The sequence below is a fragment of the Chlorella variabilis genome (assembly GCF_000147415.1).
Source record: "Chlorella variabilis unplaced genomic scaffold CHLNCscaffold_24, whole genome shotgun sequence".
Classification (NCBI taxonomy): domain Eukaryota; kingdom Viridiplantae; phylum Chlorophyta; class Trebouxiophyceae; order Chlorellales; family Chlorellaceae; genus Chlorella; species Chlorella variabilis.
In genome coordinates, this window is record NW_005435064.1 from 475,459 (window position 1) to 499,562 (window position 24,104).

At 59.8% G+C, this 24,104-nt stretch overlaps 7 protein-coding genes across 7 annotated transcripts in view; 4 read left to right on the forward strand and 3 right to left on the reverse strand.

Moving 5' to 3' along the window:
* CHLNCDRAFT_139357 (hypothetical protein) overlaps positions 1-1,159 on the forward strand; it is a gene marked incomplete at both ends in the record, with an annotated part of 6,964 nt that extends 5,805 nt beyond the window's left edge. The window contains 3 exons of the mRNA XM_005844128.1: positions 462-557; positions 650-754; positions 869-1,159. Of these exons, the coding sequence (XP_005844190.1) occupies positions 462-557; positions 650-754; positions 869-1,159 (492 nt within the window). The remainder of the gene's footprint in view (positions 1-461; positions 558-649; positions 755-868) is intronic.
* Positions 1,160-2,951: 1,792 nt separating this feature from the next.
* Positions 2,952-4,656, forward strand: CHLNCDRAFT_139358 (hypothetical protein; the record flags this gene model as incomplete). Its single annotated transcript, XM_005844129.1, has 5 exons — positions 2,952-2,998; positions 3,165-3,389; positions 3,523-3,971; positions 4,113-4,351; positions 4,552-4,656. The coding sequence occupies 5 exons, from the start codon at positions 2,952-2,954 to the stop codon at positions 4,654-4,656; spliced, it is 1,065 nt and encodes a 354-aa protein (XP_005844191.1).
* A 215-nt stretch (positions 4,657-4,871) lies between these two features.
* Positions 4,872-6,904, reverse strand: CHLNCDRAFT_27124 (hypothetical protein; the record flags this gene model as incomplete). Its single annotated transcript, XM_005844211.1, has 7 exons — positions 4,872-5,057; positions 5,291-5,449; positions 5,580-5,684; positions 5,902-6,048; positions 6,196-6,372; positions 6,507-6,648; positions 6,744-6,904. 7 exons carry the CDS (start codon positions 6,902-6,904, stop codon positions 4,872-4,874), a joined length of 1,077 nt encoding a protein of 358 aa, XP_005844273.1.
* Positions 6,905-7,141: 237 nt separating this feature from the next.
* Positions 7,142-10,457, reverse strand: CHLNCDRAFT_32696 (hypothetical protein). Its single transcript, XM_005844212.1, has 11 exons — positions 10,238-10,457; positions 10,016-10,051; positions 9,864-9,921; positions 9,633-9,673; positions 9,413-9,482; positions 9,079-9,227; positions 8,803-8,898; positions 8,533-8,670; positions 8,293-8,393; positions 7,978-8,147; positions 7,142-7,805 (listed from the first exon to the last, which is right to left on the reverse strand). The coding sequence occupies exons 2-11, from the start codon at positions 10,031-10,033 to the stop codon at positions 7,633-7,635; spliced, it is 1,014 nt and encodes a 337-aa protein (XP_005844274.1). The 5' UTR covers positions 10,034-10,051; positions 10,238-10,457; the 3' UTR covers positions 7,142-7,632.
* A 129-nt stretch (positions 10,458-10,586) lies between these two features.
* CHLNCDRAFT_32698 (hypothetical protein) lies at positions 10,587-15,171 on the forward strand. The gene is made up of 13 exons (XM_005844130.1): positions 10,587-10,658; positions 10,803-11,102; positions 11,567-11,711; positions 11,901-12,010; positions 12,158-12,239; positions 12,413-12,601; positions 12,735-12,801; positions 13,153-13,301; positions 13,489-13,698; positions 13,868-14,026; positions 14,190-14,276; positions 14,608-14,758; positions 14,943-15,171. Coding segments are annotated over exons 1-13 (1,818 nt in total). The 5' UTR covers positions 10,587-10,656; the 3' UTR covers positions 15,110-15,171.
* A 176-nt stretch (positions 15,172-15,347) lies between these two features.
* On the reverse strand, positions 15,348-22,189 carry CHLNCDRAFT_59016 (hypothetical protein; the record flags this gene model as incomplete). Its single annotated transcript, XM_005844213.1, has 23 exons — positions 15,348-15,433; positions 15,545-15,642; positions 15,779-15,931; positions 16,037-16,337; positions 16,765-16,885; positions 17,009-17,243; positions 17,961-18,248; positions 18,355-18,424; positions 18,554-18,615; positions 18,735-18,808; positions 18,956-19,083; positions 19,225-19,300; positions 19,429-19,600; positions 19,693-19,873; positions 19,987-20,144; positions 20,219-20,297; positions 20,389-20,471; positions 20,559-20,635; positions 20,736-20,848; positions 20,935-21,051; positions 21,167-21,328; positions 21,514-21,634; positions 21,811-22,189. 23 exons carry the CDS (start codon positions 22,187-22,189, stop codon positions 15,373-15,375), a joined length of 3,309 nt encoding a protein of 1,102 aa, XP_005844275.1. The 3' UTR covers positions 15,348-15,372.
* Positions 22,169-24,104, forward strand: part of CHLNCDRAFT_59017 (hypothetical protein) — a 4,362-nt gene continuing 2,426 nt past the window's right edge. Inside the window, exons 1-3 of the mRNA XM_005844131.1 lie at positions 22,169-22,955; positions 23,434-23,609; positions 23,768-23,863. Coding sequence (XP_005844193.1) covers positions 22,574-22,955; positions 23,434-23,609; positions 23,768-23,863 — 654 coding nt within the window. The 5' untranslated portion in view covers positions 22,169-22,573. The remainder of the gene's footprint in view (positions 22,956-23,433; positions 23,610-23,767; positions 23,864-24,104) is intronic.

A 24,104-nucleotide genomic window follows, 5' to 3' on the forward strand; every position in this document is an offset into this window, starting at 1 on the left:
CTCTGTTGGAAGGGCCGCGATGGCCAAGCAGAATTCTGGCCAAGCAGAATTCTGAGACTGGCCTCATACTGCACGGGCTGCAGCCCGGATCGTCGCTGCTGCATCCCTAAGCTTTCAGTTATCAGCTAATTATCAGCTAAAATAGCCAGCATGAATGGCAAGACCGGAAAGGGCCGCATTGTATGCCGCGCAACGGCATGCGGTGGCCACTTGTTGCGAGAAACTGCTGCCCACCTGTTTCAACCTGCACAGGGCAATGTGTTTAATTGTATAGCAGGCGGGAGGCTGAGAAATGCTGTTGCACCTCACGCACCCCCTGCATGGGTCGTCGTCAGGAGGGAAGCAGCGGTCCAGCAGGGCGAGGGCCTGCGCCGCGTCCTCGGCGCTCAGCCCTGCTGTGTCGCTGGCTAACACGCAACCGATTTTTAGCCATTAACCTGAAATTCACCCCTTTTTCGCAGCTGGTGGAGGAGCGCTTCCGCGGCATGTTCGACTTCTTCTATTTACCAATCGATTTCAAGAACAAGTGCAACGTGGGCTACGCATTCATCAACATGGTGAGGAGGGCGGGAGCATGAGGCTGAGAGGTTGGAAGGTTGGCATGTTCGTCCGGCCATATCCCACCAAATTGACGTACCTCGCACTGCAGGTGCGCCCCGAGTACATCGTCCCGCTGGTGGAGGAGCTGCACGGCAAGAAGTGGCCCAAGTTCAACTCGGAAAAAATATGCCACATCGCCTACGGTCGCATCCAGGTGGGTGCCGGTGGTGGCTGGTTTGAAGCAGGCTGGTACTTTTAAGGTGCGCCGCGGTGCCCGCTGTTTGTCACTCAACTGACTTGTGGACTTTCCTCGGCCCCATCTGTGCAGGGCAAGGCAGCACTGGTGCAGCATTTTCAAAACTCCAGCCTGCTGCACGAGGACAAGCGGTGCCGCCCCATCCTATTCCACACAAATGGGACGCTGGCAGGCGAGGTGGAGCAGTTCCCCGGCACGCTGTCCTCGCCCATTGTGCCCGCCGCTGCAGCAGGCGCCACCTCCGTGCCGGCCATGGCCGCCGCTGCGGCATCTGTGGCTGCGGTAGCTGTGCACGGCACAGCGGCGCCACAGGTTGGACAGTCTGGCTCAGCTGTTGTGCTAGAGCCCGACCGGGGTGTCTAAGCAGAGTGGTGGCGCTCTCCCCGCCCCAGCAGCTATGGCCCTCACCCTGGGCAACCGCTCGGGCACTGGTTGCACTTGTTGGCGGAATTGGGAGGATGTGCCACCACCACCCAACACGCACGCAGAAAGATTTTTTGCCGCTGTCTTGTTTCACGCGTCGGCATGAAGTCGCACAGTCTGGTGTCAAAGGCGGCCAGCTCATGGATACGTGTGTGGTGGTGCTCTACTGAAAGTTGGTGGCGGGCTGGGTTGAGGCCTCCCGCTGACGACCCAGGCAGAATCCCCTCTTGGCCAATGCCCGTTCTTTGCTCCCTGCCTCGTGTTCCAGTCGCCTGTTTGACACCCGCTCTCCTTTTGGTTCCCAGTGTGTGCTGCCCTGGGGGCACGTAATGTGTGTTTGCACCCTGTGCGCAATTTTGCTGCATTTCCTCTTTGATTTGATCCAGCCTGCATCTTGCAACCTGGGCAACGTCCGCCTCCCAAGGCACCGCATGCAGCATGTGTGTCCCACGCTCGACAAATGCCCTCATCTCATCGTTGTGCTTATCATTTTGTGCTGCGCCTGGTGCACAGCTGCATAGGCTTGCTGCACATGAGGTCTGCCCTCCCGCTTGCAAGCACAATTCGACAGCACAGTTCGAGCCAAACCACGCTGTAACAACAAAGATGGGGGGGCTGCCAGGACTGCTGTTTTGCCTTCCGTTTGCCCCTTGCCTGCTCTGTGCATGCGCTGTGCGCCATACACCCGCCCCTCACAGCGCTGGGCGAAAACTGCTTTCGCATGTCCTGGGAGCTGTGTAGCCACCAGCTGCCAGATGCTGCTGCTGCTGCAGCCTGAGCTCAGCAGTTTCTTCAGTTGCTGCAGGGAGCGCAACATCACCAACACCTGTGAAGGGAAAGCATGCATGCAGGGCCCCCTGGTGCTCATGCCCGGTGCTAAGTCGCCCCTCACATCACCTATTTTAACACGTGCAAACCATGTAAGCCTGCTGCTGCTCATGCTGCTCTGCCTGGGGCGCAGGTGCCACCTGCCGCTTGACCCAAGCGCGACCCGAGACCATCTGCAGCGGGCTGTGGTGCGTGGCCGTGGATTGGGCGAAAAGTTGTTGGAGTGAGACATGTTCGTTGGACCCGCGCCACCTTTTGCGACCCACGGTGGACTGGGCAGCAACCGTGCAAAGGGGCAGCAAGGTTGCAGGCGGAGTCGGCGGCGGCCAGCAGCGGCGGCTAGCGTGGGCGGCACAGACTGCGCGGCGCAGCCAAGCAGAGCACGGTCTCCCTCAGCCCTGGCTGGGGGAGGAGGGCTGGTAATGGGAGGGCTGGTAATGGGAGGGCGGGACCTGGGGCCTTGGCTGGCAGTTCTTCTGCTCGGGCCGCCGCCGCAAGCTCCGGCATGATAAGTAGCAAATTGGGCGAATGAATGAGCAATAAATGTGGCGGTAAGAATGTCAAAGCATTTAGATGTAGACTGTCCAAGGCACTGATTGTTGTTGTACACGCGGCGCCGCTGCGCCATTCCTCGCGGCTCCCTCATTTCATTTATTCTTCCGGAGAGCAGCAGCAGGAAATGGCTTCTCTTTGTCAAACTGTTCAGCTCGGCAGCAGCATTTTGTTTGATACCAACGGCAGGCAGGCCTTTGTGACTCTAGACGCCAAGAGGTGAGCAAGTTGGGTGCTGTTTCTGGCCAAGGGGCTGACAGTGACAACACATGCGGCCCCGCCATGCAGCGAGGTGAAGTTGGGCAAGGTCTTTTGCCCGGCCACGCCCATCATCGGCTGCCCTTATGGCTCCATGTTTGCCCTGGCGGCGGACGGCAAGTCGTTGGAGCGCATACAGTAGTGAGCGGGTGCCGCCGCACCGCCGCCGGCTGTGTGGCGCCCCAGCGGTTCGCAACTGTGCTCTTTCTGGAGGACGATTGACTTCTTCTTCAAGGGAGAACATGGAGCCCGTTGCTAGTCTGCTGGGATGAGAACTGCACCCCGGGTGCCGCTCCCTGCGCTGCAGCACGCCGCTTGCCGACTGGGACCTGCCCTCCCCCGAGATCGCCCCCGGCTTCAACACCCGCACCAATGCCGACCTGGTGGACAGCGGCGGCGCGCAGGCGCTGTCGGCTGCCGACATCGAGGCCATGAAGGCGGAGGGTGCCGCCGGCGCTGACATTGTGGCCGCCCTCACCGCCAACTCCGCCACCTTTGCAGCCAAGACCGAATTCTCACAAGACAAGTACAGGTGGGAGCTTTTGTTCTTTCAAGCAGAGCCCAAAGGACGAGAGCTGGCGTGACGTCGTGGCCTTCCAGTATGCCCACCAGCCCTCCTGCACCTATGCCTACCCTGCCTCCCCCTGCCACACCTGCTTGTGCAGGAAGAAGAAGGCACGCAAGTACATCCAGGTCGCAACGGTGCGCCGTCCCACTGCAGCCGCCGTATGCGAGGCATACTTCTCGACTTCTCCTGCCAAGACTGCCTACCTGCGGGCCGATGCGCTTGCATTGCTGCTGAGCCTGGCCAACATTGGGGCACATGGCCGGGTGCTGGTGGTGGAGAACTGCGGCGGGCTGGTGACGGCAGCCGTGGCGGAGCGTCTTGGCGGGCATGGCGGCGTGACCTCTGCGTGGGCAGGCGGCAAGGGCACCAAGCAGCCCAGCCTGGCCATCTGGCGCCACCTCAATCTCTCCTCTGCACAGCGCGCCGCCATGCGATTTACGCCGTTATCGGAGGTGCTGGCAGAGTGTCGGCAGCAGCAGCAGCAGGAGCAGGCAGCCGAGCAGGCAAAGAACAAGCAGCAGCACGGCGAGCAGCAACCGCCAGCAGGTGAGCAGCAGCGAGGTGAGCAACTGCAGCCTGCCGCGTCGAGAGGCAGCATGGCAGAGCCAGCGAATGTTCAGGGAACATGTGCTCAGGGCCATGTGGAGCAACCGCAAGGCGAGCACCATCCAGGTGGCGGTGCACCAGGGGCGGCACAGCTCCAGCAGCAGCAGCTGCAACCCCCCTTCAACAGCTGCATTCTGGCTGCCACCAATCTCAGCCCGCTAGCGCTGGTGCGCCATGTGCTGCCGCTGCTGGCGCCTTCTGCCTCCCTCGCCGTCTTCTGCCCCTGGCAGCAGCCTCTGGCGGAGGCCATGGACGCGCTGCGAGGGCAAGGCGAGGTGGCGGGGTTGGCACTGCATGAGTCATGGTGGCGCGAGATGCAGGTGTGTGCCGTGCACATTCATTGCCGTTGCAGGCATGTTGCTTTGTTTGGCATGATTGTAGAGACAGCAATTTACACCACACAGAGCAGCAACATGGTCAGAATTTGGGCACTGCCTGCTGTTGCTTCCCAACTGCGATGGTTTGTTTGCTGCCATGCCCGACTGTGCCTCCCCTATTGCTGCGCTCCCGTGGTCGCCAGGTGCTGCCGCTGCGCACCCACCCCACCATGAACATGAGCCATGGCGGCGGCAGCATCCTGTCGGGCACCGTGCTGGCTACAGACCAGCAGAGGCAGCAGCAGTAGCTGTGGCAACCAATGAAGTGCAAGGATGCCAGTAATGGGGCTGCTGTTACTGCTATCCACGCTTGTCAGATGCTTCAATGCCCATTGTACCAAGAGCAGCAGATATTGTGTAACCCGGCCATTCTGAGACGCCCTCCACATTACGTCATAAAAGGTTGAAGGTTGGAAAACAGTACAAAGCTGGAAAGCACAGCCCGGCAAGTTTGAATGCTCTCCTAGCCGCGCCAGATGACATGTACTTCATCGGTGCGGTACCGCTGCGTGCAGGTCGTCTCCGCCAGCTCTACTGTTTGACCCTGACCCAGTGCCAGCAGCCCCGGCCAGGCAATCATGGCGCCATTGTCGATGCAGTAGCGGTCGTCGGTGGCATACAGCCGGCCCCCGCGCTCCCCCACCATCACCTGCGCCGGAACCGCACATGCAAGCAGGTTACCCAGATACTCGACGCCTAGGCCGCCGGCACGGTGAGGCATGGGGCGGGTGCCGCCTGCCTGTGCAGCCCATTGCATTAACTGCTTTACCAGCCATGCAAATCAGTTCCCAGCGCCACGTGAGTACCAACATCACGGCGCCACTGCCACCTGGCTCCTGGCCAGGAACAAAACCCACCCACCTACCCACCCACTACGCCCACCTGCATCATTTCCTGCAGCCGCAGGTTGCACCCCACCCCGCCCACAATCAGCACGTCGTTGCTGCCCACGTGCGCCATGGCTCGCTCCGTGATTTCAACCAGCATGGCAAAAATGGTCTCTTGCAGCGAGAAACAGAGGTCGGCGGGGCTGGCCTCACCCTATTGGACAATTGGGGCGGGGGGGCAGGGCAGGCCAGATAAAAGGCAGAGAAAGCCATCTGAGCCAGGCAGGGATTGGACGAGGGCACCAGGTGTGTATGTATACAAACCACGCCTCAGGGTCATTCACCTTTGTCATCAGTTCCTTGGCTGCGCCCTCAATATAAGAAAGGATCCCCGAGAAGGAGACATCCATGCCCTTCACCACGTATGGAAGCTCTATGAGCTTGGTGCCCTGGCCACATGGAGGACAGCACGAAAGGGGGCGGGGTGGGAGGCAGTGATGGGATTGAGCATTGTAAGGGTGTAATCAAGGGTGAGCGGCGCTGGACAGCAGCAGGCGGGAAGCCAAGGGGCACAAACATGTGGATGAGCAGCTGTAGTTCGCAAGAGAGGCAAGCCGCCATGTAGGCTGCACTTTGCTCAACTCGCCCCATGCGTGTACTGCCCACCTGCCTGGCTAGCTGCTCAATGTTGTACCCAGGGGCGGGATCATTGGGCAGGCCCAGCAGGCGAGCAAAGCGGTCCAGGCAGTTGCCCACAGCAATGTCGATTGTTTCGCCAAAGATGCGATACCGTTGGTCTGCGTAGGCAATAACCTGCAGTATCCCGCAGACGAGCAGGAGTGGTGGTGCGCGAAGAGGGGTCGCATTGCTGGCAACTGGCCAGGAAGCCCATTCCAAGGTTTGCCCGCACTCAGGTTTGCTTGGCCTGGTGGCCTCCTCATGGTGCAGGGCAAAGCACACCTGCGTGTTGCCGCCACTGACATACAGCACCACGGGGTCCTGGGCCCCCGTCACAATCCGTCCCATCTCAATGTGGCCTACGCAGTGGTTGACGCCAATGATGGGCACACGCCACAGCTGTGACAGCATGCGCGCCACCACAGCACACGACACCAGAGGACCGCCCATGCCGGGGCCCTGCACAGCGCCGTGCAGGCTGGGCAAATACATGTGTGTGCGCGTCCAGGTGAGCTGCCATGCCCTGCATTAACGCGTGAATGAAAAGCCACCACTGGGTGGTGCTGAACCCTGCATCTCTTGCCACAACCCACCTTGGTGTACGCAATGCAACTGATCTGGCTGGGCGTCACATTGCCTTCCTTCAGTGCCTGTTGCACCAGGCGCACCGCCCACTCCTGGTGGTGCATTGCGGTTTCCCGTGGCAGGAAACCCTGCCCCGGGGGCGTGATGAACCTGCACAGCCAGGCATGAAACCCGGTCGAGGTGTGCAGCTGGTGGGCGGTCTGTTGGCAGCCAGCAGCGCACAATGACACGCCACCCGTGCTCACGTGTGCCTCGGGTTGCTCAGGATGTGTCCATCCCCCCGCACGATGCCCACGCCGATTTTGTTGGCGCTGCCCTCCAGGCCCAGAGCTAACTTCAACCCTGCAGGCGTTGGCGGCGCCGCTGCCGCCGCCGCCGACGACTCTGCCGCAGGCTGTGTGGACATCTTACGGGCAATGCTGCCACCCTCCTGATGGCTTGTGCCTTCTCGGCCTTGTGATGGCCTCGGGTGGAAATTGAGAAGTGTCAGGGTGACCTATCGACGTGGTTTCGACTGCAATTGCCAACGGGATTAATGGAAACAAGCAAAAGCGGTGTTTGGTTTGCTGTCATGGCAAGCTCAGGGACAGATGCACTGCCGCGCTGCGCGGCCACCAAACTGCGCCTAGCCCGGCTAGAAATTGAGCCCGCTCTGGAAAATTACATATTGCGAGAGGAGCTCGATGTGTGCGACATACGTTGAAACTGGCTGCCAGGTAGAGATGGGGGTGGTGCCGACCACAGCATGGATGCGTGGCAGCGGCAAACACAGAAATACATCCCGCTTGAGCGGGCATCCAAAGAGAGGCTGTTGCTGCCTGAAAATCATCTGGCGATGGTGCCTCAAACCATCTGGCAGCACCCATTGTCGCCCTCCCCTTGCATCATTGCAGCGGTGCTGCTCCCAGCACCGGCAAGCGGCTGAAGGGGCGCTCCAAATGCTTCGACCGTTGCTGCTGTTGTGGGTTGAGCAGCAAAAAACTAGAACAGGGTGCTGCTGCTGCTGAACGCCATCATCCTTGGGATGAATCGGCGGGTGTGGGGTGTGGGGTGTGGGGGGTGCTAGCTGAACAGAGCCGGCTGCTCCCGCAGCCAGGTAGGCCCACCCCGCCTCATTGCGGGCCCAGCCCATTTTCACTGCAGGCCCAGCCTGCGCAGCGCCGCCTCGGCATCGCGTGCATCCTCCTGCGCCCGTGGCTGTGGCGCCACGTACGCACCGTCCGCGGGGCGCGACGTGCTGGGCCGGCTGTTCTGCTGCTGCGCATACTTGAGGATGGTCCAGTCAAACACATAGTCCCAGGTGAACCCTGCGGCAAAGAGAGCGAAAAACAACGGGGGCGATGGAGGCGGCGGCATCGCAGTGGCTCACGATCATGGTTCAAAAAGGCCTAAAGTGCACGCACAACGGGCATGGAGCCGTCTTGCCGAGAACCTGCCCTGCACCCATCCCAACCCCCACTGTCTCTTCCCTCATCTCACCCTCGCGCACAAACAGGTCGCGGAAGAGCTTGCGCAGGTAGGCATAGTCCGGCTTGTCGTCAAAGCGCAGCGAGCGCACATACTGGAAGAACACCACGAACTCGGTGGGGAAGCCCTTGCACAGCGATTCGGTGGGCGTGGCCATCTTCTTCTCGCTGATCTTCTCGTACCTGCGGCAACCCATGCAGCAGGGTCGGTCTTGGCAGTGCCCCAGCAAGTGCAATGCATCACTCGGCAGCCACGGCTGGGCAGCGTGCTCCAAGCGACTGAAAACAAGCTGTACCCCAAGTAAGAGAGGCAGCCAGGTGCGCGCACTTCTGCTTCTTGGTGGCAGCCTTGAGGCCCTGCCATGGCAGCGAGCCGCGCAGGAAGTACATGAGGACATAGCCCAGCGACTCCAAATCATCGCGCCGCGACTGCAAACAAACACGCTAGCCATAGGAACAAAGCGGCGGCCCAGGTGCCTTGCACACGAGTCGGCAGCTGGTCCTTGCGCCAAACTGCATCCGCTTATCTTGCCCTGCTCTACCAGCTTCCGACCAATGGGCATTGCACCTGCTCGATACCCAGGTGTGTGTTGATGGAGGCATAGCGCGCGGTCCCCGTTAGGTTCTTGTTCTCCCTGTATGGGATGTGAATATGGCTCTTGGGGTCGCGGTACTTCTTGGCCAGGCCAAAGTCAATCATGTACACCTGCGGGCCAGGACACAGCGTTCCGGCAGGTAGGAATCGTTGGATGACAACAGGCTGGGCATAGGCACGGTGAGCAGGCTAACAGCCATCCACCGGGGCAAGCCACATGGCGCAGCAGGCAGTGCCTCGCACCTGATTGGCACGGCGGCCCAGGCCCATGAGGTAGTTGTCTGGCTTGATGTCGCGATGGATGAAGCTCTTGCTGTGCAGGTATTCAATCCGTGACAGCTGCAGCAGGAGGTCGGGGAAGAGGAGCTGGCATGGGACCCTCAGGCGCGTGCCTCGCCCAACTGGCTGGCACCCAATTCCTAGATCGCAGGTTGAGCCTTTAAGCCCACACAGTTCTGCAGCCCTGTTCCCCGGCAGGACAGCCTTGCACCTGGCCAAGCACCCCAACCCCAACCGCACCATTTGATCCGCCAGCATGAGCACCGTCTTGAGGCTGAACTTGCGGTTGCAGAAGTTGAACAGGTCCTCCAGGCTGGGTCCCAGCAGGTCGATGACCATCACATTGTAGTCGCCCTCCACGCCATACCATCGGATATTGGGGATGCCGGCTGCACAAAGTTGGGGGGAAAGAGGTGGCAGAACATGCCTAAGCAATACATGCGATGTCATCACAACCACAATCTCATGCGTCGTGCGCGGACTGTCTGTGGGTAGGCACCATCGCAAAACATTTTTGCAGCGAGACAACTCCATGCTGTAGGGCGATGGCGGGCGGCGGAGCGCAGCAGCTCACTTCCGCCCTGCAGGATCTTGTAGATTTTGGACTCATACAGCAGCTGCGGGTGTTTGGTCTTGGTGGACTCCTGCGGTGCCAGGAGGGATGCGCGAGTGAGCGGTGGGCACCTTGACGTTTGTGAAGCTGACTCATTCAAGCGCAGACAAGTGCCGAAAGGAGTGCGGCTCGGCTGCAGAATAGGTAAACACACAAAACCCAACATCACAGACTCGCTCACCAGCTTGATGCCAACCTCCTCGCCTGTCAGCAGGTGGGTGCCTGCAGGGGCGGCAGTAGAGCAGCAGAGCCCCGCGTGGGTGTAAGCCAACCATGCTCGCTGGTGCCGCGCAGCACCACATGTGTGCGACCAAGAGCTGTGCAGGTTGCAGGGCAGCAAAGTCCAGCTTGAGCGATTATGCTGACAATTGGCAGCCCGCCCCCCCTGGGCCCCGCCCCCGCTGCCGCATACCGATGTAGATGTCTCCAAAGCTACCCGAGCCAATCTTCCTACCCAGCCTATACTTGCCCTGCAACCGGCCACCCGGCAAAAGGGGGCACTTCTCTCAACGGAAGAGCTGTAAGGTTAGCACACACGTCGTCTGGCCCGGCGTTTGCTCTCACCGCTATTCTAATATCCATTGTTTACCCTTGATCCACCTACAGGCACGCAGGCAGGAGCAAGCGATGAGGGCGAGCACTGGTGGTGAGGTGTGTGTGTCTGCGCGTGTGCGTCGGCGGGGAGGAGGGCGCAAACCCGACCCGCTGCCAGCTGCGGCGGGGGTGCTAGACAGGCGCACGACGCGAGGAGCAGCTGCCTGCTACCAGCCACCAATAGCTGCTCACAGAACTTCAGGAAGGGGCGCTGCACCACTAGGCCCGTCGCCCGTTGCCAACCCGGCGACCTGGCTGCTTCACTGCTGGTGCTCCCTGCAGGCAGCCATGTCCTGCGTCTTCTTGCGTTAAACTGAGGGCGGGAGTTTCCCGCGTTCACCGTGGGCTGCCAAGAGTTCGCTCTCACAGAGCAGAGGCAACGTTCGCCGGCTGTCCGGAGCGCTGTGGGTCCCGAGCCAGTGGTGATGGGGCGTTGCTGTGAGTGAAGAAGGCATTGGCCAGGGAGGAAGAAGGTTTTGATGCAGTGTTTCAGGCCTGATCAGAGCCGACTCTTTTTCTTTGGACCTGCAATAAAAGGAACCTCAGCCCCCAAGCCGGGCCGCAACCCACGAGTGTGAGCGCGCCGCCACTCTGAGGAGAACGCAGCAAGCATGTGAGCTCTCCTCTCGCTGCCATTGCAATGCAGGCTTGCTGCTGCTGCATTACGGTGCATGTGACTGCGTGGTCACCCGCATGCAGTTGCTGCAATGCCACAAACGGCACAAACTCTTGCCCGCGGCCCCACCTTACTGTTCAGGCCGTCGGATTCCAAGAAGAAGAAGGCAGCGATGAAAAAGGGGGGCAGCAAAGGTTCCTTGAAGAGCGCCGCCTCGGCTGGGCAGCTGTCCGAGGTGGAGAACAGCGCCGGCAACGGCGGGCTGGTGGACGCAAGCGGAGTGGCGGTGGCGCTCGAGGAGTTCCAGCTCAACGACCGCTCCACTACCGGTGTGCTGACCAGCCACCCGCAGTCCCGGGACATCCACTTTGAATCATTCAGCCTGCTCTACCACGGCCATGAGCTGCTGGCCGACACGCGCCTGGAGCTCAACTACGGCAGGTGCGCCTTCCGATGCTCTAGGCAGCGGAGCTGTGCACCCTCAAGTGCGGGCGGGGGCGGCGGTGGCGCAGCCCTGCGCTGGCCTGGCCCCAACCCGGCTCCTCTTGCACCAGGGGGCCAGCCTGGGTGGGTGGGTGGGCGGCGGTGCAGCTCATCCCGTTCCCTCCAGCCGCCCTGGCTCCCTCCTCATGGCGAGGAGCCGTCCTTGTGCCCCAAACAACAGTCGACAAAGAAACTCGTCCTGGGTGCCCGTGGGCCCGGCCGCACCACCAGTGGCAGGGTGGAGACTTGATGGAGGAGCGGAGCCATTTGCACCGGTCACTGCTTCTGATGCCCTGCACAAAACAGCAGCCCATGCCCCCGCTGGGACAGATACCAGCCTTCCTGCCTGCCTAGCCGCACATGTGCATGGGTGCAGATGCACGTGCCTTGCACGACGTGCCTGCATGCATGCCTGGCTGCAGGCGGTATGGCCTGATTGGCCCCAACGGGTGCGGCAAAAGTTGCCTGCTCAAGGCACTGGGCGCCCGTGACCTGCCCATCCCAGAGCACATTGACGTTTACCTGCTGGATCGCGAGATCCCTGCCTCAGACATGACCGCTCTGGAGGTGCGGGGTGCGACAGCACGGCTGCGCTGCTGTTGATGGCGTGCAGCAGCTTGGGAGGCAACAGCCCCGCCTAGCTAGTTTTCCCCAGGGGTTGGGCCATGCCGGGCCCATGGCACGTGGCCTGCGACTGCCTTGAGGGCTGCGTCGCCTGTTGCTGATTGGCAACGCCACCGCTGCTGCTGCTTGCAGGCGGTGAAGAGCGTCGATGCTGAGCGGGCACGGCTGGAAGCAGAGGCCGAGGCGCTGGCAGACCAGCAGGGCGAGGAGGTGGAGGCGCGGCTGGAGGACATTTATGAGAGGTGGGTCCACACAGGTTGCAGGCATGGGTGCTCCAGGCCGGCGGTGTGTGTAGTGTGCGGGTAGTCTGCCCCAGCAGGGATGGAGCACGGATGTGCTGCTGTGCCGATGGCCGATCCCCACCCCATCTCTGCTGCCACACGGCACAGGCTGGATGCATTGGAGTCGGACATGGCCGAGGTACGGGCCGCCTCCATTCTGCATGGCCTGGGGTTCAACAAGGAGATGCAGGTGTGGGGCCTGAATTGGGGTCTGATGTTGTTCACTCCATGCCTTCACACTACACACTTTCACTTCACGGTGTTCCAACATGTGCGATGCACCCACTCACATCCGCGCTTTTGCTGCTCCTGTTGTTTTGTGGCCGTTGTTTCTGCTCTGAAACCCTCCTCTCGATCCTGCAGGCCAAAAAGACGCGTGACTTCTCCGGCGGCTGGCGCATGCGCATTGCTCTGGCCCGTGCACTGTTTGTGGAGCCCACCTTCCTCATCCTGGATGAGCCCACCAACCACCTGGACCTAGAGGCCTGCGTGTGGCTGGAGGACACACTGAAGAATTGGAAGCGCATCCTGCTGCTCGTGTCGCACTCGCAGGTGGGGGGGCTTGGAGAGCAGTCGCTGCCATTACCAAGCAGCACATGCACAGGCCTGGTTTGGTGCACGTTTATGCTTTGTGTTGTTGCAATTAATCACCATGCTCATTCATTTTACTGCGGTTTCACCGCAGGACTTCCTCAACGGCGTATGCACCAACATCATCCACATGCATTTGAAGCAGCTCAAGTACTACGCAGGTTAGAAGCTGCACCTTCCCCTCCGGTCCAGCTTTCCCTCTGGGCTCGCACCTTTGCTGGGGGGCTGCACTCGCAACTGTTGCCAGCCCTCCCGTCTGCATGGGCACGCTGCTTTGCTACTGGCCATGCTGTCCTGTATGGCCTGACACTTGGGCTGACAATTGCACTTTAAGAAGCTGGGGCAACGGATCGGCCTGCCTGCGTTGTTAACAGCGAAGCAGCAGGAACGCTGGGCTCTCTCTACCGTCTCTCCAGCATGCATGCTCGCCTGTTCTGTGGCCACTCCCATCTGCCCATCTCTGTCTCCCACACACCAAGCTCTCAGTGCTTGCTGTGCCCTGGCTGCTGCAGGCGACTACGATACCTACGTGCGCACCCGGGCCGAGCTGGAGGAGAACCAGATGAAGAAGTACAAGTGGGAGCAGGAGCAGATTGCCAACATGAAGGAGTACATTGCGCGGTTCGGCCATGGCAGTGCAAAGCTGGCACGGCAGGCGCAGGTGCGGAGGGGGGCCTGGACTCGTAGGTGGCTTTTCTTTGTCTGAGTGCGAGGATGGGCAGGCCAAAGCATCCATCTCGCTTGGCGCTGCTTCCTGCACCCCTTCCTGCTCGCTTCGCTGACGCCATGGTGCTCTTAACTTGCTTTCCGCGCACTTACCCGCTGTTTTCTATGCTTATGCTTGTCAGAGCAAGGAGAAGGTGTTGGCCAAGATGGTGCGGGAGGGGCTGACAGAGAAAGTGGAAACCGACAGAGTGGTGAAGTTCAAGTTTGAAAACATGGGCAAGCTACCACCGCCAGTGCTCCAATTCACTGATGTCACCTTCGGCTACTCGCCAGACAAGGTCCTTTATTCACATGTGGACCTTGGCGCCGACCTGGACTCGCGCGTGGCGGTGGTGAGCTGCTTCCCTTGTTGCTTACTTGTCTTGCGTGCGGTGCTCATGGACTGTTTCAACCTGCGTATGAATGCACAGAGGGATAGTTTGTTTGTTTTGCAACTCAGCAGCATCCAATGTGTTGTTAGGAAAGCTGAGCTCTCCTGTACGCTGCTTTCCTGAACCATAGGTGGGCCCCAATGGCGCGGGCAAGTCGACGCTTCTGAAGCTGATGACTGGGCAGTTGGACCCTCTGGATGGCATGGTGAAGCGGCACAACCACTTGCGCATCGGGCAGTACCACCAGCACCTGACGGAGCTGCTGCCCGATGACCTGTCACCGCTGCAGGTGGGTGGGCTGCTCAAGCGGGGCCTTTATGGCACAGCCGGTCTGCGGCTGCAGCTCGGATATGCGCCTCCCTGCATGTGCCTGCCCTCCTCGCCCCTCCTCGCCCTGTCTGACACTGCCTGCCCCCCTGGGTGCTCCGGCCGCCCTCAATCCTGTGCTGAAGTATTTTGCGAGGGAGTTTGGGAACGAGCTGGGGGAGGAGAAGATGCGGTCAGTCATCGGGAGGTTCGGCATCACTGGGCCACAGCAGGTGCGTGCATTTACAAGAAGGGCATGGCACTTACCTCCAGCTCGTAGTTCCGCAGCCCGCGCAGCACCTGGTGCGCCTGCGCTGCTGTCTTCGCCATTGCTGTCAGTCTTGCCGCTCGCAGCTCCGCCCTCGACTCCCTTGGTGTGGTCACGAGAGGAGGGCAGCCTCCAGCGGCTGGAAGCGCCCTACTGTCTTGCCGGGTGGTTAGCTGCTCATCCGCTCATCGCTGGGCATAACCAGCCAGCCCACTCCATATCAGCTTCGATCCATATCAGCCTCGCCATATCAGCGCCACCTGCCAAAACCCTCCTGTCTCCACCATGCCTTGCAGACGCTGGTGATGAGCAAGCTGAGCGATGGGCTCAAGTCGCGGGTGGTGTTTGCATGGCTAGCGCACCGCACGCCGCACATGCTGCTGCTGGATGAGCCCACCAATCACCTAGACATGGAGACCATCGACTCACTGGCAGAGGCCATCAACAGTGAGTGGGAGTGGGGTGGCCCAGCCACGCTAGTGCCAGGCAGCTGGGCCACACTCGGATGCTGCCTACCTCCTGCGACACCAACTGCCAGCCAACTACCTGCATGCTCTCAGCCTGTTATCACTACGGACTGTAAGTCACGTCTGCCTGTCCTCTGCTGACCCTCTGCCCACCCTGTCTGCAGACTGGGATGGCGGCCTTGTGCTTGTAAGCCACGACTTCCGGCTCATCTCCCAGGTGGCCAACGAGATCTGGGTGGTAGACAAGGGCACCGTCAGCAAGTGGAATGGCGACATTTTGAGCTACAAGCAGATGTTGCGAGCCAGCGTCCAAGCAGCCTCACTGAAATAAGATTCTTATAGATGATGCTGAAACCCACATTACACAGCTGTGTAAATGAACAAACTTGCAGGCACTGGAGTGAGTGCACCTCAAACTGCCAGCCACCGCTTGCTAGAGGAAGTGCTTGAAGTCAGGTTGGTGAAGAATATGGAGCAGGAGGGAGAGTTTCCAGCACTTCCGTCAACATGCTACTTGAACCGGCAGGCAGGCAGGCACAATGTGCCCCTGTTTCCGTGTTTGCCACTTTCCTGTTGCCTGGGTTTACACATTTCTCAAAAGAATGGGAAAAATGAATTAAGCGGAATGTTGCCGCCGTTGTAATGCGCCGATTGCCTACAAGGGAGAAGCCACGAAGAATCCGAATGTTGCATTCCTTAGTCAGTTGGTGTAACTTGGCGGCATGATGCATAGCCCTGCACCTGCTCAAAAGCCCTTCCCTTGCACCTGTCCAGCCAACGGCGCTCTAGAATGAGGAAGGCTGTGAAGGTCGACACCGAGTTGCCCGTGAACTTCTCAGCCTCCAGCCCAAGGTAGTAGTCCACCTGAGCCAGAGGAAGCGCTCACCATCATGAACATGGCTGCCAGGAATGGAATTTCTCACCAGTTGCAATGCGCCTGTGCCACTCCACAGCTGGGCAGCAACGGGGTTGGCCACACTCAGCAGCCACAGCATCGCACCAGCGCATTCTCTTCCCGCGACAGTTCCTCTCCCAACTGCACAAGCTCGCTGCCCAGCACCACATTGTACTTGCTGGACTTGATGGACTTCAGCGAGGTGTCCAGCGCATTAGGGACGGCATCTGGGAAAGATGTCACCACCACCACGGGGACCTGCAGACCATGGAAGTCAGGGCGCACTCCTGGCTTGCACATCGCTGTGGCTGCATGCTCAACTCCAAACACAGAGCAGGGGCACCTGGCACGGCACGTGTTCACCTGTGGCTCAAACCCGTGCTTCTGTAGCTGCTTGCCAACTGTGGCAGTGTTGTTCATGCAGTTGTTCCGCCCCTCGCTTGGGTTTTCCCACATCTTGCAGAGCGCAAACCAATCCTTCTCCACACGCAGGTGGATCAGGTTGTAAGCTATCGACCCCGACTTGGCCTCGATCTGCTGCCGCCAGGCTGCTATGATGGATTGGAAGCGATCAGAGGGCCGCAGCCCCTCGACGGCTGCATGCAACAGCGCCCCATGCTTCTTGACAAGTGCACCCGGTAAGCGGAATGCAGGGCAGGCAATCCTGCAGCCAGCGACACGAACAGTGCGACTTAATTCACAACCAGCCCACGCAGCACAAGAATAGAATGCCTGGGTTGTAAAGGCCGTGCTGCAGAAACAGCAGCAGTGGAGTCAGCTATGGCACCTGATGTGCTGCAGCCCACGCTGCTTCTTGAGGTGTGCGACGAGGGCGCCAACCTTGGACTGACTGTCAAAATCCTTGATGGACACCACTGTTGCATTGGGCGCCACGCCCGCAACAACTTGGACGCCATGGGCAGCCATGGCCTGTGCAAACGCTTCTTCATCAAACCATTCCCTGTGCAGCAACGGGAGCCCCGCGACAAAGAGGTGTTGCCGTCTGGCAATCAAGCCAAAAAACAACAATACACGCCCACATCTGCCCCCACATTGACATCGAATGCGCAACCCTGCAGCTGACTCCTCACCGGAACGGCACGGTTTCAGCTTTGTCTGCCGTCACGGTCTTCATGTCGTCAGGCTGCATTCCATTCAACAAGAACTCGGGCAGTACAACGCTGCGCTTCGCTGCTGCTGCCAGCACCAGCCCTGCACAGCGAAAGCAACAGATCAACGGTTGCCAGCCACAGCACCTGCCAAGCTACAAAACCTTTGCGGGCCTGGACTTGCGGCGCAGGTCACGACAACAAGCCACGAGCGACACAACCACACCTGACAATAGGGCGATGCGCTGATTGGTGAAGCCGTTGCAGACTTCAAACTGCATTGTGAATGCATTCTCCGCAGGCTGCAGCGATGACGCCGTGTTGGCTTGGCCAGTGGCAGTGCCATGCCCTCCAGACCTGGACTGCAACCGACCCTTGGCGGCGCCGCTCAAACTGATGGTCTGCTGGTACCGGGCCCACATCAGTAGCACCGCAACGAGGGACACAGCCAAGGCCCTGACCTGCGACAGCAATGCAGGGACGACAAGCGTAAACAAACCGCCGCGACCGGCTGCGCGGCTGAGGCGGCGGCGCGCACCTTGTATTGCCGCCTGACTGCCGGCGAACCCCCTGGCGGCAGCAGAGCCTTTACAGACATTGAAGGCTTCAGCGCCATCCTGGTGGATGGGCAACCAAACGGCCGCTCACGATTCCGCGGCTCCACCGGGCTAGCGCCGGGCCTGCCGGCTCTACATGCGCATGCGCATGCGTGTCATAAGCTCTTGAAACACCGGGTGACGGAGAGAAGGGGTGTGCTTGGTCGACGATAGTTAATGGGCCCCGAGGCTAGCGCTCGCCATGAACTGCCTTAAACTCCCAAGAACGCCAGGCTTGGGCGGCGCGCGCGACATGAGAGCGCTAGTGTACTGCGGGTCCTTCGCGCGCGACGCGTATTCTCCGATCATCGCGATGTCGGATCACAACGTCTGGATGTTCCACTGAACAGTTCAGTGGAACATCCAGTCGATGGCAGCTGCGCGGATTGCACGGTTCGCTGTTGTTGCCGCTTGTGACAGCGATTGCTCACGGAGGCTGGCTGTTCACAACCAACCCCAGCAATACATCAGTAAGAAGCTGCCCGGCCTCTACTCGTCCGAGAAGGCTGGCCGACTCTTCCTCCCGCCTCTTGCTGCTCGTCCCCTCGCTGCCACCCGCTTTGCCGCCTCCTGTGCCCTCACCACCACTTCCTGCTCATCCTCATCCTCCTGCATCGCCTCCTCCACCTCCTCCAAGTCGGCATCCTCGTCCTCCTCTTCTTGGCGCACAACTGCAAGCTGGGTTGTCGGTTGCTGCAGCCTGGCCACGTGTATGCCCTTCTGCTGCGTGACAGCTGCTGCTCGCTGCACTGGCACCTGCTTGGCTGCTGCGCCGCTGCTGCACAGCTTGTGCAGCTCGGCGGGAATTTCCCAGTCCGGCGTAAACTGGAGGTACTCGGCGATGTACTGGCACACGCCATTGCTGACGCCCTGCAGGTGCAAGCAGCAGGCGCAGGACTCGCATCTTGTTACCCCCCCCCCACCAACACACTCGCACACACAACAAACCCACCACCTAACGCCACCACCCGCTCACCATTTTGCACATGTCGCCAAATGCGCAGACTCCCTTCTCCAGCCACTCCAGGTAGTGGTTGGGCTTGGGCCTGAGGCAAGGACAGACAGAAGGGACAAAAACGAAACGCATGACACCGACCGCCTGGGCTGCACAGCTGAGGCTAATTGCGCGTCTCCCAGCTGCACTCCCATGTGGGCAACAAAACAGAGATACTCACCCGTTCATGTGCACGATGCGCGCATCAGGCCTGAACTGGTGGAACATCATTGCGTTGAAGTTCTGCGGCAGGCCGCGCAGCCGCTTGAGTTGCATGTCAGGCGTGCATGCCAGGTTGTGCACGCAACTGCACGCGATGTGAAGGCGCACAGCAGGCCGCTTCCAGCGCATTGGGCACGCACCTTGCTGATCGGCAGGCCCTTGACCTGTTTCTCATAAAACTGGTTCAGAGCACCTTGGTCAAGCGGCCCATATCCTGCAGTGACAGCAGTGGGCGCCGCAAGCATTACACACCAAGCCTCGGGAGGCTGGCTCTGTCATTGCCCCACAGCAACGCATCCGTTGCTTTCGATGGGCAAGGCATGCTCGCGGGTAACAGCGCTGTGCAGTCTCTGACACTTGCCTGGGTAGTACAGCCCATTCCTCTGTGAGACGATCCAGTTCAGAAACTTCTTGTTGGTCTTGCGCATGTACGGCATGTTCATCAGCATGATGCCGGCATTGTAGGGGAAAATGTCCTGCCCCTCAAAGCTGCAAACAGGATGGCAGCAGCTGGAGGTGTGGTTCTCCATACCAGGCTCTGGATTGCGAGCTGTACTCTCTTGTGGCTGTCAGCATGTACTGTGGACAGACCGCAATTGATGGCGGTGGCAGCAGGCGGGCCTGGCTCACCCCATGCCCACGGCCGTGGGCAGCGGCGTGCCCCAGTCCACCAGCTTCATCTGCTGGCGGAAGTAAACATCGCAGTCTGCAGCAGAGGCCAGAACGAAGCACTGTGAGGCAGAGAGCGTTGCTACAGGAGCATGCCGCGTTCATACGAGCAGCTGCACAGGGTAACTGCTGCGCCATGCCCCCGTGCCCCCACAAGCTGCGCACCTGTGAACAGCACATAGTTGTACTGGTCAAACTGGCGCAGGATGGGGATGTCGATGCGCTGGAAGGTGCCCACCAGGGTGCCCCCGGTCTTGTAGAGGTGGGAGTGTACCAGGTTCTGCTCCTTGTGGCGTGCCCCCTCCTTGATCAGGGCATCCCGCCACGCTGGCTCGTGCTGCAGCGGCAGCTCCACGACAACAGATCAACGAGCTGGTGATGAAGCTGGCCCCTGCATAACCGTGACCCCCACATCCGCACGCCCGTCACCTGGATGATGGTGACTCCTTTGCTGAGGAACCATTGGTACATCTCCGCAGACGTGCTGCCGCTGTACATGCAGTACGGCTTCATGCGGGCCACCTCGATGCCAGAGGTCACAGCCGCCTTCACCATATAATCATACTCGGTGCCCGCCGACCAATCGTTGTACGTGAACACCCAGGGCATCCTGTGGTGTGGTGTGGGACAGTCCAGCGTCGGCAGTTTGTCAGGCAGCAATGTGGCTGGCGAAACGAGCTCAGCATTGCGATGCCTGCTGAGCATTGGGCTCGCACGACTCACTGGTACAGCGGCATGAAGGCCTCCAGCGGGATGTTGCCGCCATTGTAATAAGTGGCAAACCGCCCCGCATGCCAACGCTCCATAATGAGCAGCGCACTGAACACAGATACGCTGTTGCCCACAAACTGCTGGCAGCCGAGCGCCAGGTAGTAATCAACCTGAGAGCAGGAGGGCAGCAGGTCAATGAAACATACCCTTGAAATAGCAGCAGAACCCGGACCCAAAATCTCACCAGTGCAATTTCCTCCCGTGAGAGGCCAGGCAGTTTAAGGTCATGCTCAAAGACTGCGTCACGCAGAACCACCTGGTAGCTGCAGCCATTAATCACACAAACGGTTGTGAACATACAGCGATTGGAGCAGACCCTTTCAATGAAACTGCCCACTGATACACCTGGCCCACCTGTGAGCCTCAAGGTTTTGCATTGATTGCCGAACTAAATCGTTGCTGATATCAATTTTGTTGATGGATAGCAAGAGTGGCACCTGCAGGAACAGGAATGACAACATGTCGTCATGAAGCCCGAGAAGATACAGGTGAGCTCCAAGCAACATGCCGTGCAACCAGCCCACCTGCCGGTCGATGCGATGAAGCCGCAGCTGATTCCCGACTCTTGCAGTGTTGTTCAAGCAGTTGTTGCGTACAATCCCTGCAAGACCCACAACCACGCAGCATTTCACACAAAGCCTCTCCTTCCAGCCCTTTGTACGGCATGGATCAGAGTACAAAAAAACCCCGCTTAAACATACCGTCGCCGATGCTCTCCCAGTTGGTGCAATGCAAGAGCCACTCGTCCTCGGCCCTCAGGTGGAGAATGTTGAAGGCCCCGGTATTGCTCATGCTGCGAAGCTGCTCCTCAGCCCTGCACACAGGCGGAGCAGCAAAAACTTCGTTCACATGAACCATCAGGCTACCTGTCCACCTCACTTGGAACACGCGCGCAATCACCTGCTGATGATATCCAGCAATGGCCGCGATGGCTGCATGGCGTCCATGGCCGCAAACACCAGGCTCTCGTGCTTGACAATTAAGTCAGCGGGCACCCGGAATGCTGGGCAGTCCAGCCTGTATGGGATCCAGAAACAATGAAAGTCAGGTGCAGTGGTTGCAGGGCACACCGCCAAAGCAGCAGATGCACAACGGACGAGGATGCTACACCTCACACATGGAATGACCCCACCTGAGGTGCTGCTTAGAGGCATAGAAACTGCCAAGCGCCTGCACACTGTCAAAGTCGGCCAGCCGCCCGGCCGAAGTTTTGGAGGAGGGGGGCGGGCCGAGTGCAGTGCGCACACCCAGGGTTTGCAGGCGGCTGGTAAAGGTCTCCACATCAAACATCTCCCTGCAGAGAAGGGCCACGGGACGCAATTCTTTGTTCTCTCCCTGCCACTCTCACAGGGCCTCAGAGTACAAATGAGCTCAGCACCTCATCAACGCCAGCTAGGTCATCAAACACGCAAAGGCACACAGCGCATGCCAAACATGAGGGCTCCAGCGGCAGCAGAAAGGAAAGCCAGGACCACGCACCCAAACTCGACAGAGCCAGCAAACCCGTCTTCGCTGTCCTGGGCGTCGGTGGGCTGGCTGCCATCCAGCAGCAGGCGCGGAAGCACCATGGTGCGGTTGAGCTCCACGGCGAGGATCAGGCCTGTGCACATGACAGGGCAGAGGGCAGCCTTTTGGAGCAAAGGTCAAGGCGACCGTTATTGTGATGTGTGCAGGGGAACGTGGCAGGGGCATTCGAGTCGTGCACCTCCTGCAATGCAGTTGTGCGGTTGCTGCGGCAAGAAGGGAAGCACATGCATTACAACAACCGAACATCACCTGTCACGATGTCCACGCGCTGGTGGGCAAAGCCGCTGCACACCTCGAATGACAGGGTGCTGGCGCTGGAGCCGCTGACGGCTGCTGCAAGTGCTCGCTGCACGCTGTCCTCGGCCAGCAGGCCGGCCTCCCCCAGCTTCAGCTCCACGTTCTGCGACACTTGCGGCAGGCGCAGGTGCAGGTGCAGCTGCTGCACCGTGCTGGGGTACACGGGGTCCATGTAGAGCAGCGCCGCGAAGAAGGCTAGCACCAGGAGGAGGAGCATGGCGCGAGTACCGCCGCCAGGCGGGCCGCGCCGCCGGCCGGGCCGGCCGGTCCCCTTCTCGCGTGGCGCCTCGCCGGGTGCCGTGTCCCGCATCAGGTAGGCGGCATCCGCCATGCGCTGCTCCAGCTGCGCAGGAGGACGAGCGCGCCGCGTAAAAATGCAGGACAGAGGAATAACAGCAGGCGCCTGCCTCCGACATCAGCTTCAATCTGACTGGGTGACAGGAGGCGGGCTCTCACTGTGTGGGGACCGCCGCCATGGCGCCACATGTGGCAACCCACGGTAGGCTTGGGCAACCGTAAGCAAGAGTGGATGTTCAAGGTGCCGATGTTTTTGTCTAACATGATCCTTCATCTGGGGCCCAACTGAGCTGAGAGGAAAACTCAGCGCATGTCCCCTGTGTTCCACACCACTGCCTTTCATGTTGCATTTTGTGATCTAACATAGAGGCTGAGGGCACACATCGGGAGGGTGAGCTCTTGTTTTTAACGCTAAGCCATGATTTGGCCTTATCTGCTGGCAGCATTGTGGACCTCCTGTTTGTGCGGCACAGCATCAGCAATGCGCACATCACTGCAAACGCGGCAGGCCGAGGAGTCCAACACCACTGCGGCAGGCAGCGGCGGAACCACTGGCAGCGGCGGCCTGTGCCCGCCCCTAATGCGCGAGCTGCTGGCCAGTCGAGCCAAGCAGAACACCATCATGTTTGCTGTGATCAACGAGGCACAATTTGATTTTGCCCGCAATTGGCTACACTGGGTGAAGAAGGTGGGCATCGATTACTATTTCGTTGCGGCCACGGATGCCAACACCTCTCGGCGGCTCATCGACATGGACGAGCCCTGCTTCGACCGCGTCGACGAGAAAGTGACAGCCCTAGGTGGGTGTATCAGTAGGGTGGCAGGGCCTAAGCGCTGCCCTGGGGTTGTTCTTTGGCCCTGGGGTTGTTCTTTGGCTCGTGGTCACAACCGAGCAATTGCATTGTCCCAACCTAGGCAGACATTCAGTCTTCTGTGCGTTGCACATCGCCTACTTGAATGTATGGCGCTTCGAAGAGCTGTGTGCCTGCTTCATCGAGGCTGAATCTCTGGCCGGCCAAACCGGATGCGAGGCGCGCTTCCATCCAGGGTTGACCACGCTTGACCGCTGTTTTCCTGCATTTTCGCACACCGCCTCTTATTTGTCGCTGTAATTTGCTTCCACAAAACAATTGTGGCGTAAAGCGGCTCGAAAATGGCGAAATTTGCCTCTAGCAGCGTCCGGATTTTGTCGGCCAGAAAGTCAGCCTGCATGCAGCAGACCCGCGTCCGCCCCCCCGCGTGTGGCTGATATGACACTACGCTGCTGTTGGATTGCAGGCCTTCAGTGGGGCCACGAGGGCTGGCGGCATATGACTTGGGCCAAGGTGTTTGTGCTGGACGCCATTGTCGACTGGGGTTTTAATGTGGTTGTGTCAGATGTGGATGTGGTGTGGTTCAAGGACCCGCTGCCTCTGTTTGACATCCACCAGGACGCAGGCAAGCGTATCAGGGCGGTGCGACCGAGGGCGACCCCCTGCGGGCAAAGCCTGGCTGGCGTATACTCTCACACCTGGCCCCGCATCTTGCAATGCTGATGGTGTCCTTTGCTTTTGTCCACTGCTCCTCCCTGCCCTGTGCTGACCTGACCGTACCCTTATTTCCTGCCCTGCAGACCTGTTGTTCAGCGAGGATGGCACGGGCAGCCATAATGATCCTGGCGATAGCGGACTGGAGAAGGGCGGCAGCCCACATCACAACTTCAACACTGGTACGCCGAGTAGGGTGGTCGCACCAGGCACCAAAGGTTCACTATAATCACCCCCACACAGCGGTGCAGGTGTATATCTCATGCGGAATAATGAACGGACCATCGCTTGGGCCCACGCCTGGCGCAAGTACTTCAGCACGTGCAAGGGTCATGATCAGGTACCCTCACACTGCCGCTACAGCTCCAGTGCTTGACGCGGAATGATGCTGATGCTAGCGCCCTCGTGCCCCCCCCCCCCCAA

Excerpts from the sequence above, each read along its gene's own strand:
- CHLNCDRAFT_32696 (XM_005844212.1), bottom strand. Across the intron at positions 8,148-8,292 it reads GCTGCCACCAAGAAGCAGAA|GTACGAGAAGATCAGCGAGA; the intron begins GTGCGCGCACCT and ends GGGTTGCCGCAG. Across the intron at positions 7,806-7,977 it reads CGACCTGTTTGTGCGCGAGG|GGTTCACCTGGGACTATGTG; the intron begins GTGAGATGAGGG and ends TCTTTGCCGCAG.
- CHLNCDRAFT_32698 (XM_005844130.1), top strand. Across the intron at positions 12,240-12,412 it reads GGTTCAACAAGGAGATGCAG|GCCAAAAAGACGCGTGACTT; the intron begins GTGTGGGGCCTG and ends TCGATCCTGCAG. Across the intron at positions 13,302-13,488 it reads AGCTGGCACGGCAGGCGCAG|AGCAAGGAGAAGGTGTTGGC; the intron begins GTGCGGAGGGGG and ends TATGCTTGTCAG.